General features: G+C 36.4%; 1 protein-coding gene across 1 annotated transcript in view; it reads right to left on the bottom strand.

Annotated features, from left to right (window-relative positions):
* SKAP2 (src kinase associated phosphoprotein 2) overlaps positions 1-15,317 on the bottom strand; it is a 116,712-nt gene that overhangs the window by 87,732 nt on the left and 13,663 nt on the right. The window contains exon 4 of the mRNA XM_055707412.1: positions 5,776-5,880. Within this exon, the coding sequence (XP_055563387.1) occupies positions 5,776-5,880 (105 nt within the window). The remainder of the gene's footprint in view (positions 1-5,775; positions 5,881-15,317) is intronic.

Below are 15,317 nucleotides of genomic sequence, written 5' to 3'. Positions count from 1 at the left end.
CTTATAAACAGAGTTTTTAAAAAAGCTTTTAATATTTTAAGTTCCTTTTTAGCATGCTTTACTTTTCATTGTGTTCCATCAGCTTGTAAAAGATTGTATTCTGGGTGACATCTAAACTGTCCTTAAGTGTCTCAGCCTAATTCCCTAGTGATGCATTCTTCCTCTGACAGCCTCAGCATACCACATCAGAAATTCTACACTTCAGTCTTCCTGCTTAAGACGGAGTTGCTAATTACAATTTCTTAGAATTCTGAAAGCCACATTTCTGATCAGTTGCATTACCTTCTCAGCCAGAAGTGTCCCAGAAATGCAGAATCATAATACACTGCAATACATAGTATTTCCTCTGCCATACACCTGTTCAGACACAGCAGAAGAGTCTACCAAATCATTGATGAAAACATAGAATTACCTACATATATCAAAATAAACTAAAATACATTATTTCCCAGTCACAATTCTGACAGGAACTAGCATCCCCTCAAAACAAAGTTGGCATGGCAGAGCCCATTCTTTACCCGTTTCCCAGGCACCGATGCTATTGCCATTCTGCCAGCTCCTAGTAAGAGCATAAAGTAGAAATCACCTCTTTTTGCTAAAGATCAAGCGTTCCAGTAAACCTAGATTCTACCCCCCCTCAGTATCACCTTTTTTGATCAAGCCTGGATCTTTAAAGAGCTATAAGGAATAAGAAAATACATGGGTTTTCTGCCTTCAAAGAGACCTTCCTTAGAAAAAAAAACAAGACAAAGAAGTTTCTCACTTCTTTGAATGGCTGTCAGGCACTTAGTTTGGAACTCTCTCCAGTACTGCAACACAAATAACTAATCTCCTAGAATACCTCAGGTAAAGTTCCAATGCTTTCATCCCCAGGAAAAGCAAGCACGTTCTCCATGTACATGATTATGATACTAAAATAGTGGTAAACCAATACACGACTGGGGAGACAGGAAGGGCAAATGGAGAGAGAAGAGCACAGAGAAATCCTAGGAGCAATTTCCATTCTCCAATCTTTGCTAACTTAGTTGCTAAGACCGCTTAAATGGCTTAGTGATGGAACACAGTTCTTGCTTTAATATAGTGCCTCAAAAATAAATGCAGCAGGAATGTGGCCGAAAAAAGTTGGAAAATACTTATATAAGGGGGGAGAGAGAAAGCAGCTTAAACAGTACTTATTGAGACTTAAAACATCAAAAGAAGCAGCATGCAAAATTTAGTCACACAATTTTTCATTCCCACTTGATCAATCAAAATGCAAAATATGATGTTCATGCAAAGGAAATACTATAGATCACGTAAAATAGTTGACTCAAACCTGCAAAGACTTGCACAGAACTTTTCCAGCAGAGCTGCATGAAAATAAAGTCCTAAAACCTGTTGTTTCATCCAAAAACTACACCAAGAAAAGCATGTTGCAGGGAGCAACAAATTCTGCTTGTTTTCAAGACTACATTCTGATTACAAATAGTTAAGCACAACCCCTTAATTTATTCTGATTCCTCAAAGTTCTCCAAAGGTCCTATTTTGCTTGCTTAGGCCCTAGCTTCCTCCACTTCAACTGTGGGGAACTTTCAGTATGAGATTCTCATCCTATTTAAGAATTTTCTGCTAAAAAATATTATATCAATAAGCTATAGCCAAATATGATAATTTGGAGAACATACAAGTCCCCAGACACATTTTTAGTACTTTTTTCATCCTTACATGCTCAAGGCAACATTTCTAGACCTTCCACAGAAATGGTGATGATCTAAATTATTTTATTACAGCATTCACTGTGATCTTTTTAGATCCAGTGATTACCCAATCACATACTCCCCCCGCAAGGCTAAACAGACATATCCTTTTTCAGAAATGGCAGGTTCACTTTCAGTACTTACAAAGTCAGAAATTTTGTTCCTTTAATATTAATGCATTTCCTACTATGGAATAAAGTTACCATACCATAAACCAAAAAATTTTACTGTTAAAAAAATCGTTTGAGGTTATAAAAGAAGATTATACTGTTAAATAGTAAAGTTTCAGCATGGCATCAAACCTACATTTAAATCCATCCTAAGAAACCTGAAAATTAAATGAAAAACAGTAACTTCTTCCCCATTAAAGTCTCAACCAAAAATAAGTTAGTTACCAACTTTTAAGAAAGTCTTACTATTTCAACTTTAAGTATTTTGGTATGCTTTGTTTTTAACTGATCAAGACATACGTACTTTCCACGACATGCATTCTTCAAAATACAGATGAAAAGGGAGTAAGAATTTACAAGACATAACATTGTTACACAACGTACTATACAAAAACCTGTCATTTAAGTTGCAAGAAACCTAGTCATCAATAAGTGAAAAAACACCCCACTCGGAAATCAATTATGTTGAGTCTTTTGTATAGAGAAGTAGTACACCTTTCAGGCAACTGGTATTAATGAGCAGACATGGCTATAGAATCTCCATCTGTTTTTCTGACAAAGCTGTGACTACTCCAGTCTCTCATTGAAATTCCATTAATCTGGTGCACCAAGGACCAATGCGAAAATCAAAACTCCATCTAACCCTTTATCAGCTCACAATAACCTACAAGTGAACTCTGCCTGTTAGCATACAGCAAGTTATGATTTTGCTATCAATCAGGCTGTTAGCCAATAAAAAAAAAATCAAGTTAAAAACAGAGTGCCTGGCAGTGCTGTTTTGTCTGTCTTGGTTTTGGGGTTTTATTTTATTTGAGGGTTTTGTTGTGTTCTATCCCTCTCCCAATTTCTGTAGGGTGTCTGGACATGTAAGCCTATGCATCATTCTCCTTCCCTGTGATTTAATTGCTGCCAGCAATCAAGTCAAAGCATCACTGAAGTGTGCTTGAATTTCATTAGATGATATAACTTATGCTACTTTCCTACAGTACCTAATAAACCATAAAGAAACCAAAACACATATGGCTTGAGGGAATAACTGGAAAATTAGGTGGCCATTTGGGAACTGAGTGAACTTTTGAACCAGAGGAACAGAGAAAAAGAAATATTAAAAGGAAAGACAGACTTAGAATGCACACAGAGACGTGAGGGTTTGACCTTTTCAGTACCTAGAAAATTACATTAGCATTATGAAAAATACATATCATGTTTAGAGTTTATAATCCATCAAAGTTTAGATACTTTGTTAGTGCCTACCATAAGGTAAAAGTCAAAAGGACAACATAACAATCAGATTTGACAAAAGGCCTTTAGGTGACCTGTGCTAATTTAGTTATCCCAAACTTATTGTTAAAGGGATTATCTGTCTTGTAATTAATACACCATTAAATAAAGGTCACTCAAAAACTGCAGGATTTTACAATGACTGTAACGTACACATAATACACTAATTCTTTATCTGTTACCGAGCAGGTGCCTTCACAAATTATATTTTGACAGTTACACTGCAAAGTGAAATCGTGGCACTCAGAAGCTGTACAAACCTTGCAGTCTAACTCAACTGTACAAAAGGTAAATGCATTATTTTATTTTGGATTATTTTAAGCAGAAAAAATATATATGAAAGGTTTTACCTTCAAACATGAATGGACTCAAATATAAAAAAAAGAACACCTCAATCTGATTACATACAGTTAGGTCCCTCTGTTAAGAACCTTGATCCTACACACACAAGGTTTTACACCTGCACAGATCCCTGCTGAAGTAAACTGGTAACCTTGTAAGATCCAACATCCACCTTATCGATCCAGCTTCTTGAGCAGCATTTAAATATGGAACATTAACAGACTGCTAAAACCCAAAGATGCAGTATTAATCTTCAACAAACCCATCCATGGCTGTGAGAACTGAAACAAACAGCACTGCTGAGGACCAATCTGCCTCACATTGTCCCAACATACATTTTCATACCTAGTCTAGGTGGCTAGGCTTGAATGATGTTAAAATCAAAATGGTCTTAGAATGACAGACTGGACATTCAAAGAGGAAAACAGGAACATTCCTCCAATAAATGAAAAGTATTTACAGATCAAAATCTACCACCTTTTCTCAACTTCTCCTCATGCTGCGCTCCCAATGGACAATTAAAGAGGATTTATCATAAAATGTAGAGAAACCAGTGAGTCAAAATCATCTTAAATAAAGAATTGCATCCACTGTATTTCGACCTAAACTGAAACAAATTACCCAATATATTGTTGGGCAGCTATTATACCTACTCTCATAATTGTAACTTCCAAAATATGCTAAAAATTAATCATCCATCTGTACAAACTCATACAGTATTTCACATACTCTTGCATCAGCATTCTTCAGCCATTTGTTATTTAGGATTATGAACATTATCACTTTTTTCTTGATTAACTGTTTTGAAACAAACCTATAATCATATCTCCTATTAAACAGTCATACAATTTTGTCACATAACCTTTATGCAATCAGCACCATGTTATTAAGTTAACATTAGAAATAATGTTAAGATTATGTTTGTAAGCAAAAATAAATACATGGAAAGTTGCATTCATCTGTAGTTTTGAAAATTAGCTTGGGTTTTCTAAAAGCCATATTCAATTTGACTGATAATTACATCTCAACCAGAAAGCAAAAAGGCTTGGGTTTACTTTTTTAATAGGTCACATTGACAAAATGCAATAAGCTGAATAAATAAGCGATTATTATTGTTACACATTTTAGAGAGTTCGCAATATAAAAAAATTTGCGTTATTCTGAATCAGTGGTTAGAAGGCTTATCACTTATGCATGTACTTGACTTATCCCTGTTCTGCAATAGACATAATTTTATACCTCATAAAAGCAATTTATGTTTCCAAAGGGAATAATCTGGATAACATAAGATGTGGAGTGCTATGTCGCAGGAAGCATATTTTCGTTCAGCAATTGTATTTTGAGATGGAGCTGCACAGTTTGATCATCATATCATGTCAGAAAACATCATTCACTAGTAAGTCTATCTAACTTCTAGTGCCACAAATTAATATACATCGTTAATTTATTTGTACATATACTTAATTTATTGCCATATATTATCCATAGAAGGTATTTATAGTATGTATACAATAAATGACTCTCAAAAATATGGACACTATGCTAAAGCAAGCTTGTTAACTGTTGAAATATTAAATTGTTCATGTCTTCAGAACAGTCGCATTTAGCATTAAATTTAATGAATACAAAACAAAACAACATAGAAAACAGCTATGGAACCCAGATATTTTTTTTAAAAAAAAATGCAAACTCAAATTTAAAATTTATACAATGAAAACATTCTACAAAAGACTGTCTTAATGGAAGGAAACGTTGTAGAAATAATTAATTTAATATTTTATGAACCTATTCTGCATGGAGTTTGCAGAAAAATATCAATCACATAAACTGTTTCATTATTTATTAGATAAATAATACAGTAAGCCATTAAGTAGCACAATAAAATTAAGCAAGAATCTGATAACGTTGAATTAACAAACAATTTGTTACTACAAATATTCACACTGGTTTAGCCACTGATCTATCTTTAAAAACATATGCATCCGAGAAGATGCTTTGTTGTGAAAAAACGTGAGTTTAAAAAAACCTCGTAAATCCGAGGCAGCTTCACTATGCTCTAAGGACCACTAGAGGGCGCTCTTCAGTGCCTTTAAAGGTTGCTGCGGAGGTAAGCGATCTGCCCCGCCGTGATGCTTATCTGCTTATCTGATTTGCAACACTAACATTCGCATCACGAGGATCCGATTACATAAGCTTGTAGCAAGCCGGCAAATCTAGTACGTTCTAAGGTAAACCGTGTCACATACCATCAGAAGGCGCTTCATCCTCTTTATCATACCGATCGGATGCTATTGAGACACTATCAGGAGGCGAAGAAAGAGAGTCCTCAGACTCTTCTTCACGTTCCAGTTCTGTAAAAGTTAAAAATACGTTGCTGGTTAAAACAGTCTATCATACAAACGCAGAGAATCCAAAGACAAATACCTTCATTAGTAAGGAAGATACCAACTCCTCTCTAAAACAGAAAATAAATCCCATTTCTCATGAACACCTGTAACATGCACTTTGTATGTTCAAGCGCAGCTGTGAGCGCCGGCTGCTGTTGTAGGGCAACCTCCTAAAGGGTCACCTACATGTTGCTGGAGCAGTCTCCCCAAAACGCTGTCATACAACGAACCCTCTCCCCGCACTGCACAGCTGACAGCTTCTCACACAGCAGGGGAAAAAAAAGACACACCACAGCAAAGAGGCAGGCAAGGGAAAACACCGGCAGGAGGAGAAACGGGCAGTGCCAAGATCTGAAGTTCTGCTCGTCCCAGTGCAGGAAGGAGCTGCAGCAACTATCCTCCAAGGAACACCCAACCTACTGTTGGCAGCAGTTTGTCGCCCTCTGCCCAATTTTCTTCACCATAATTAGGCACCAAAATTTCAATTTTCTTCACCATAATCAGGCACTACTTTGCACGTGTTGTACGTGTATGTGTATTCCTCCTATGAACCTAAAAAATGGCATCACTTTCTGGCTGCACCCGGTCTGAACTTGTGACTTGATGCAGCATTCTGCTGATGAATTTCTTACACAACCGAGAGCCCTACTACAATATATACAAAATCTACATTATTAGTTAAACTATGCAATAAATTGGTCAGAGTACATTAAGCGTGAAAGTCTGGAAAAATTAAAACAAAATCAGTATTAGTTGAGGCTTTCATTTAATTAGACAAAATGTAAGTTTTCCCTCCTCAAACTCCATATATTTTTTCAATTTTTTTTTAATGCTGTCTATGTGAAGAATAGGTGGAAAAATAACAAGTACTACATTGTTCCTTTAAAATTATTTTTTTAATCACATCTTGGTGAAGGAGGAGAATCTAATAATTAAATGTGATAAAAATCTGCAAACCAGAATCATAGAGCTGATGCTCCAATAGATCAAATTACCCTCAATTTTCTTAGAAAAACACATAAAGCTAAATTGTTCAAGCACTTTTGGTATATTCATATGCAGAAAACTTTCCATAAACCTCTAGACATGCTTCTCAATTCATGTGTTCTCTTTTGGACCACTGTATCTGTTAACTAATTTCTCAGCATCCAAAATAAACCCCATGCATAGTGAAAATATTCTTCGCCACAGACACATGAAGTGCATTCATCAGTAGGACTGCCTAGCCATGGCTGAGATTCTACTTCTTTGCTTCCATTTAATAATAGAAAATCATGGAAAATTCAAAATCCATGCCCAAAAAGCACCATGGTTGTTAGCAAAGAACAGCAAGTTTTCTACACGGATAAGACAACAAAGCCTGATTTTTGCTTTGCTGTAGTTCTTTTACATCCCAAGACTGCTTAGCATCAAGCTGGCTTTCCCTTCATTAATACAGTATGCTTTTCTTGGGAAAGCTTCCTTTCAAGCTTCCATGCCATATACCACCTGCTTTGAATCTGAACCTGACTCCAATCTATTTTTGACATGGCCATCTTCCAGCAGCACTCCAGCCATCGTGTTAATCTGATCAAAATATTTGCATTTCATCACACCTGTCAAACCAATCAAAAGTAAATTATCCCTCTCCAGGATTCACCTCTTCCTTCAAACGGAAAACCAGAGAGCAGATAGCACATGAACAGAAAATATTATGCCATATTTACAACCAGCATGATCATCTTTCACACTTACATGCCAGAGACCAGTTGCCCATCTCTCCCTGTCTCTCTCTCTATATATATCTTTATTAGATGCTACACTCCATAGAAAAAGAGCAGACATGATATTCACAACCTATACAGTATCAAAAGTTGTTCCACTCTTTTCCTGTCCTAAATTTTTACTAGTACCCGAATGCATAGAATATATATATATATATACACGTGTGTGTATATATATAGCGTATATATAAGCCTTGGTTGTCAGTCAAAAATGTCCTCTTATCAGCTATGCATAAATGTACTATCATTTAACCTTCATGAAGGTGCCATCATAAATTTAAAATATTAGGCTGTATTTCTTGAGAAAAACATTTCCACAAACACCACGCTTCAGCGCACATAGGCTGAACTGTTCATAGGCTGAACAGTAAACCTATGTCTAAATGAATAGCACTTATGGATGACAAATTGGTGAGTACATATGTAGAAAGAACATTTCCAGAGAATTTTGTCCCACCCAGCGATACATATCTCTTCCAGAGAAGTTGTGATTTCTTATGCAAATTTGCACAGCTGCACTGTTACCTTGCTCTTCCGTTAAGTCACAATACTACCATTTTCTAATTATGCTTAGGATTTCAAATTCGGTAAACCTTTATGCTTTGCATTCACATAAAACCCAGGTGACCTAGAAACAAGGGGCTTTTAAATGCATACATATATACTTAGGGCACACCATGTACCTATCTCAGAAATATACTATATTTGAAACAAAAAAACCCACGGGCACACTGAATGTAGATAAAACAAGTATCTGTTCCAAGTCTGTAATCTCTAAATTCAAAATGTTCTTAAAACAAAATAACAACAAAATAAGTTGAGATATTATGAAAAAAGAAACTACACACTCGTTCTTTAGCGTTTACAGCCTTCAAAGCATTCTCTAGTTGTTACATCCTAACTAAAGGCTTGATGACTTCCATGAAAGAAAAAAAAACTCACTGGGAAAGACAAGCAGAACAAATACATAAATCTGATGTCATACAATACTACGTTTAGGTACCCACATTTCTGTGAAAAACGTGGAGAGTAGGTCATAGACACTAAATAGAGGTACAAGCAACCTGTAGCCCTGCAGGACAAGACTAAACTAAAAATATTCCATTTTTTATTTTAGAGTAAATAAATATATTTGTAAATTTATATTACACACTGAAATGCAATCCTTAAATCATCTGATCTGTACAGAAAAACTGCAGGCATGTTGATAGGAGAGCTGACTCTACGTGCTCTGGAGCTTTAACAGGCAACATTTCACAACATTTTAATGTGCCTACATAAAAGAATTGCTACATGCTAGTATCAAGCTTGGGGGTTTGCCTCCCTAATTCTGGCAGGGTTAACCGACACCTTAGGAGGTATGCTGTTAATATATAAGGATATTGCTCCTGACAGTTCACAGAGAACCCTGTCGATTCTGTGTAGCCTCCTGCATTCCCACTCAGAACAATCTCTGCCCTTTCCCCACTTATGTGCTCCTCCATTAAGGTGTTGCACTGCAGTTTCTACTCCATCTAATGAGGAAGAGTAGCTAGAATTGCATCAGAAGCTACATGTGTTACTCCTTGAACAGTCAGAGGAGTCAGTGTTGAGCAGTACAAGCCACTACTCTCCTCAGGTGCCAAGTACCTAAAAATACACCCGAAAAGCATCAATAAATTAAAGAAAAGCGTTCAACTTCCATTTATGTAATAGAAAACCGAACTACAAAGCAACAATGGGCATCAGGTAAATGTATCCAATACAATTTGCAGGCATAATTGAAAGCATTGCTGCCTAATAAGACATCTAAAAGCAAAGCATGCTCAAACGAAATGTCTATAGACTCATTAGTTGGCAGCCATTCCATTACGATCACATATAATGTCAGTAGTGCCTTGAACCTGTGCCAATGACAACAGCATAAATTTTGCATCTCATTTCTGTGGTCATAAAATTAATGATCAGTTTAAAAATACTTCTTTGCAAAAGTTATTGCACAAAGAAATGACATGAACGTGTCCCTGTTATGTAGTCACAAGGATAATTAAGGAGTTGATGCTCATTAATATAGTTTCTTGTTTCCCCAGAACACCATATGATTTATCTGGAAGTTGAAAAAAGTTTAATTAACAGTAGATAGTTAACAGTTACAACATTAACAAAAATATGTATATGAACCGACCCTATTCTCCAGTTTCTGCGATTTAAATTAACCTCTTACAGGTCTGATAGCAGAATCAATATTTTGTGTTATCTGTTAAGAAACTCCATACAATGTCTTCCCTTATTAAATGCCACCTTTTACATTACAGCTTATTTATTGATTTAGGAAATAATGCATACCAAAGAGTAAAGTGTACCACATTAGGAATGGAGCATAAAACAAACTCTCCTCATTGTAACAAGGACTGCACTCCAGCCCCTGCCCCCTGTTCTGAAGACTTCCAACAGATTTATTTAGTTGGTACAAGCTGAATATAATGAACAAGACCCTATTACTTTAAGAATTCCATTTAAAAAAAAAAAGAAAAAAAAACAACAGACTTTTTTCCCCAAGAATTCATTTTCTTCTGCAGCAGTGTGATTATAGTAATGAACTCCTAAGCATTAAAGATACTGCTTCCACCACTAAATCTAAAAAAGAGCAAGATGTTCCTGCCAATGCTTTTGAAAGAGACTTGCTAGCCTACATCCTCAGATCACTAAACACTTACAATTTATTTCTAAAAAATTTCAGAGAGGGTGACACATTAAAATTGTTCAAGTATAAAAGAAATAAAACAACTCACAAAAATAAAAAGGTATACAGGTCAAAACACCCTGCTGCTTGCCATTTCAGAAGGTCCCAAGTCACAGCAAGTTGAAATCACTTCCTCCTGTCCAGCCTCTACTGCGGTAAAAAACCACCGACGGACTGGATGAAGCCACCAAGCAGGTCAATACAAGGTTCTCACTTTACAGATTTTTTACAAAAATAACTAGACAAAGATGCTTTTGAGCTGGCACAGGTACACTTTAACCCCTTGATAGCTGCAGCTGATTTTTTTTAAGAAGATGCTAGTGACTCAATCCACCAGTCATCTTGCAAGACCGGATTCTTCCAGCAGCCACTTTCTCAATGTAAGCTTCGCAATGCAATCTTCTCCAACACACTCATTTCTGAAGAGTCTTCTAGAGTCTCCTATTAACATGATGGTTTTTAATGGCTTGTTTTGTAAAGGTCAAGTAGGAATTCTTCAGCAGCTATTTGCTAAAATGATACTGAAACAGCATTAGGTTTGTAAGCAAATAAGCTTCAAGCAAGAAAAGCAACACAACTTTCACTTGCCGAGTTGCCTCTTGTTCTGACGATGCCCATCAAGATAAGATCATTTTGTGCTGCACTGCTGCCTGCATCTTGTATTGCTTGAAATTGCACTTGGCACAGACATTTCACAACTAACAGCTGCCTGTAGCTGAAAGGGACAAAACAGTGACCTGCCTACAATGAAACCCTCCAGACTTCCAGGACAGAGCAGTATTTGGCACACTTTTCAGGCGTCTGATGGTCTCTACAGAAACACATCACGGTGATCCTCAAAGGACTGCATAACTACTAAGCCATATCTTTCCCATTTATAGTTAAACACTAATGATGTATTTATGCTGCTGACTGAAAGCTCAAGTATGTTAAAACATAGAACTCATCCACATACTGCTACGATGATCAGAAGCTGCTGCCTGCCTTTCTCAAGTCCAAAAAGACTCCTACCTGCTGCCATTTCCTGAAAAACAGCGTGTAGAGATAGAAAAGGAAGTATCACCTCCAGGTGATCACAAAACAGGGAAAAAAAACCCAACTGAAAATACAAAGCCTTTGCATATAGTGCTACTCTATCAGCTTGACTACTTCCAGGAAGCAGATGTCTCAGGCTCCAAACAGTCACTGCTCTGCCAAGAGCCAAAGAGCCATCCGAGTCATTTAAAAGTTTCCTACTGGTGCTCCCAATAATCAGATAGAGAAGAACACTGATGCTCTAGAGACACAGGTTTATCTTTTATTATACTACAGCGAAATGAAAATGAAAGTGGACCTATATCAGTTTTTAATCAGACTGAAACGTGGTAGTTCGCAAATGTGACATCATACTTTTCTGCCCATACAGTGCCAAAATTGTGTGCTGCAGATCAGGTATAAGGTGCACTAAGTGCTTTATGAGGAACTTGTTTTGCAAATTCCCATATTATGACTTGATTTGGCTAGTATTTTTGGTGTCTCACTTTCAACAATGAGCCAGGATCTTTTGTGAAAAGTGATTAAATATATATAATTTTACTAAAATAAAAGCAAAGAACAGATGGAAAGTGAGCTTCAAACACAAATACAGTTTCTAGGGCTTACGGTGCTTCTGCCAACTTTAGCACTATTTTTAGCATAAACTGAAAACAAAGTTCTTTTAACTAAACATTTTGGCAGCCAAGGTATTGATTCAATTAATCTCAAAATGCCAAAAACTGTATTAACTCAGAATCTTTGACAAAGTCCAGACTTTTATATCCTTAGTGGAATATTAGTCTTATAAAAAAAATGAATCCAATTTGTATGAAAATTGTCCTCGTTTTCCAGTTTCTTCCCAATTCTAAGATCTAGAACTGTTTGCTTTGAGTGTGACTATGGCTTTTTGGATTTGCTTAAACTGTCTAGATGAAGAATCAAATATTTCAAATGAGAAGAAAAAAAAAAATCACAGTAGTGTCCAAGAGAAAAAGACATTTCTACTGAGTTCCTTAATTTAAGAATAAATTAAATATAGTAAGTATTTATTAAAGTTATTGAACAAAAATAAAATCTGTCAAGAGTTGTGGTTTGGATATTGAAATAATTGCACATTTTTGGTCATAAGAACAACATGCACTTTGTGAATCAACATTATACTTAACTGTAAAAGTGAGTGTAAAATCAGATATCACATCACACATGAGAATTAAATATTCTCCTCTACAATTACTTCCATGTCTTTAATCTTCACATGTACCCACTTCCCCTAAAAAGCTTCATTTTTTCTGTGTGTGGACACAAAAGATGCTTTTGCCAGCATATTTACTGACCTAACAGATAACATAAGAAGGTTTATTTTTAAGAGGATGCAAGAAAGTCCTCGAGTTCACCAATCTGATTGCAAAGAAGCGTACATGCACTTTCTGAAAGTTAGGGATATACACACGGATGACTTTGGTTTTAAGGAGCCTGGTTCTACTGGTGCACATGCTCTTCAATTTTTTTTTTTCTTCAATATTTTTTTTTTTTATTCATCTTTTAAAACTCCTTGACTTAAGGTAAGATTCTGTATGCTAGTAGCCAAAGTCCATACAACAAGAAGTCACATACAATACCGTGGCCAAACTGACTAGTCACTCTATGTAAAGCCAGTGGAACGTCAAGAACATGCGATGGTGAAAGGGAATGGAGTGACAAGCTGATGCCCACAAAGCACACTTGTGGAACAACTCACAAGCCGAAGGAGCTGCTGTTTGGGATACCAGAGTCAAGTTTCATTATGTTATACAGGAAATACATGAATTTGGAAAGTGTTAGTCCACTTCTTTCTGCCTCCAAAAGATTCTCCTGGATGCCTCTGGAAAGATAACAGGTCACAACTCACAAGAGTCTTGAAAACAGCTGATATAGTATGATAATGAATGTAGTATGATAATTACTACGCCACGATAATATGGCACATAGTATGAATCACTCTTCACCTTTACTTTCAGCTACAGCAAAGATTATTTTATTTGCATTTAAGAAGCGAAGTAACTGCAACCACAAAACAAAGAACAGCAAATATGAAAGTTTAGATGTGCACAGTAGTTTTTATTCTTTCAGTTTATTTCATTGCGGTTTCCATGTTTCTGCTTTCACCCCTCCTTTTTCCTGAAAGATATTCTCCTCTTTCACCTTATATTTCAGGATATTTCTTCTTTCTCTGGAGTGGGGAGGAACAGGAAAATGTCTTATCATCACTGCCACATCAGTTTTTAATCTTTTCTCAAATTTTCCATTTAAGTGTCTAGGTGTGCACAGAGCTATGAATGGGCACAAATGCTGACCTCATTCAGTTGCTGCTGCTGCTTTGTTACACTAGTAGCTGGCCAAGAATGTGCTTACCTCCATGTGGGTCCTTTGTTCTACACCTACACAAGTCATGCCTAATTTGTACAGGCCTAAAGTAAGAATGAAACAACCAAATGAAGTTTAGCACACACTTCTTGAACTCTGGAAATTATACCAACAACCCATACCACTGAACTACATGCCCCCAAATATTTTGCAGTGAGTGCAGGCTCCCATTTCTCATGAATTTTTCATATTCATGCACGTAAATGCACATTAATTTGGAGAAGTTTATCCTCACTTATAGAAAACAATGGTATAACCTTAGAGCTCTCATTTTATTGACAAATACTAAAAGAAAGCTAAAGTCAGCATTCACAAGCTTCACCACCTGTACACAGCTATACAGTCTGAATCAAGAGACACATCATGAGAATTAAGAAAAGCAATATATCCTCCTTCTTAAGAATCAAATGCACTCTGATAAAAAGAATAACATCCAATACAATTTTCACAGAAATCGGAGCAAGTTATACAGTAACAATTCCAGACTGTACCAGTTAAATCATCCATTTTGCTGGAGATAATGAAATCTCATCTTTACTAATAATTTGTTGGATCAGAAAATAAATTCTGAAACAAACTGCCAATGAAGAAAGTAAATAGACTACAATATTCTTGACCTTCAAAAAAAGCAAACCGGTAAATACAAACTCTGACCTTTGTAGACAGCTCACGTTTATTAGAGTCATAGCCTGAGAGAGCTACTAAATCGTCAAAAACATGCTCTCCAGAAAGTCAGACGCATTTGCAATGGAACAACCATCCCACCTAATTTCATGTTAGTCACTTAAAAATAACATTTGACTTTTCCACAGTTAGTTCTGGTGGACAGTGAGGCTGAGGGAAACTACATTTTAACTTGGTAAGAGTGCTGAGGTACAATATAAAAAGCCCCAGCAAATTATTTTAACACAATTTTTAAATAATCACATAGCTCAAGATTACAAAATCTTGCCAATCTTTGGGAAGTTTCAAGCTGCATTTTTCCTCTTTCAATTTTACTGTTACGGCTATATAACATGATTTAAACAGGGATAAGAAATGTATGAACTTGTTGTGCCTCGTTATAACATTACTTACCTAATACAACTTAGATATTTTCACTTTATCAGGAGGCACACTGTAGCCTACACATTCGAACCTCCTTGTCCACAAACAGACAGTTCTTCGACCACTGCAAGAAGTGAAGCTTTGCACAGGCTTTGTTGACCTCGCACTGTGACCCTCATACCAGCATCCACAGGCTATAGGTCATGACCTCAAGAATTAGCATCATGGAAATAAGAGCCCTTCCAGGTTTAGTTACAGAACAGGCCACTGTAGCAAACTCCTCAGTCTTCTCTAAACTGAACTCTGCTGCTTTGTTTTAACTCCACTAGAAGACAATAGATAACCCACACTTCAGTTTCCATTACTCATACACTAAATCATCTCCTCTCCAACTAAAGGTCTGAGCTGCTGCTGCACTATGAAAACATTCATTCAGTGTGGATCGAAACCCA

This window comes from Falco cherrug, chromosome 4, assembly GCF_023634085.1.
Source record: "Falco cherrug isolate bFalChe1 chromosome 4, bFalChe1.pri, whole genome shotgun sequence".
Taxonomy (NCBI): Eukaryota; Metazoa; Chordata; class Aves; order Falconiformes; family Falconidae; genus Falco; species Falco cherrug.
Note: the sequence above shows the minus strand (reverse complement) of the source record. Positions and strands in the feature narration are given on the sequence as shown.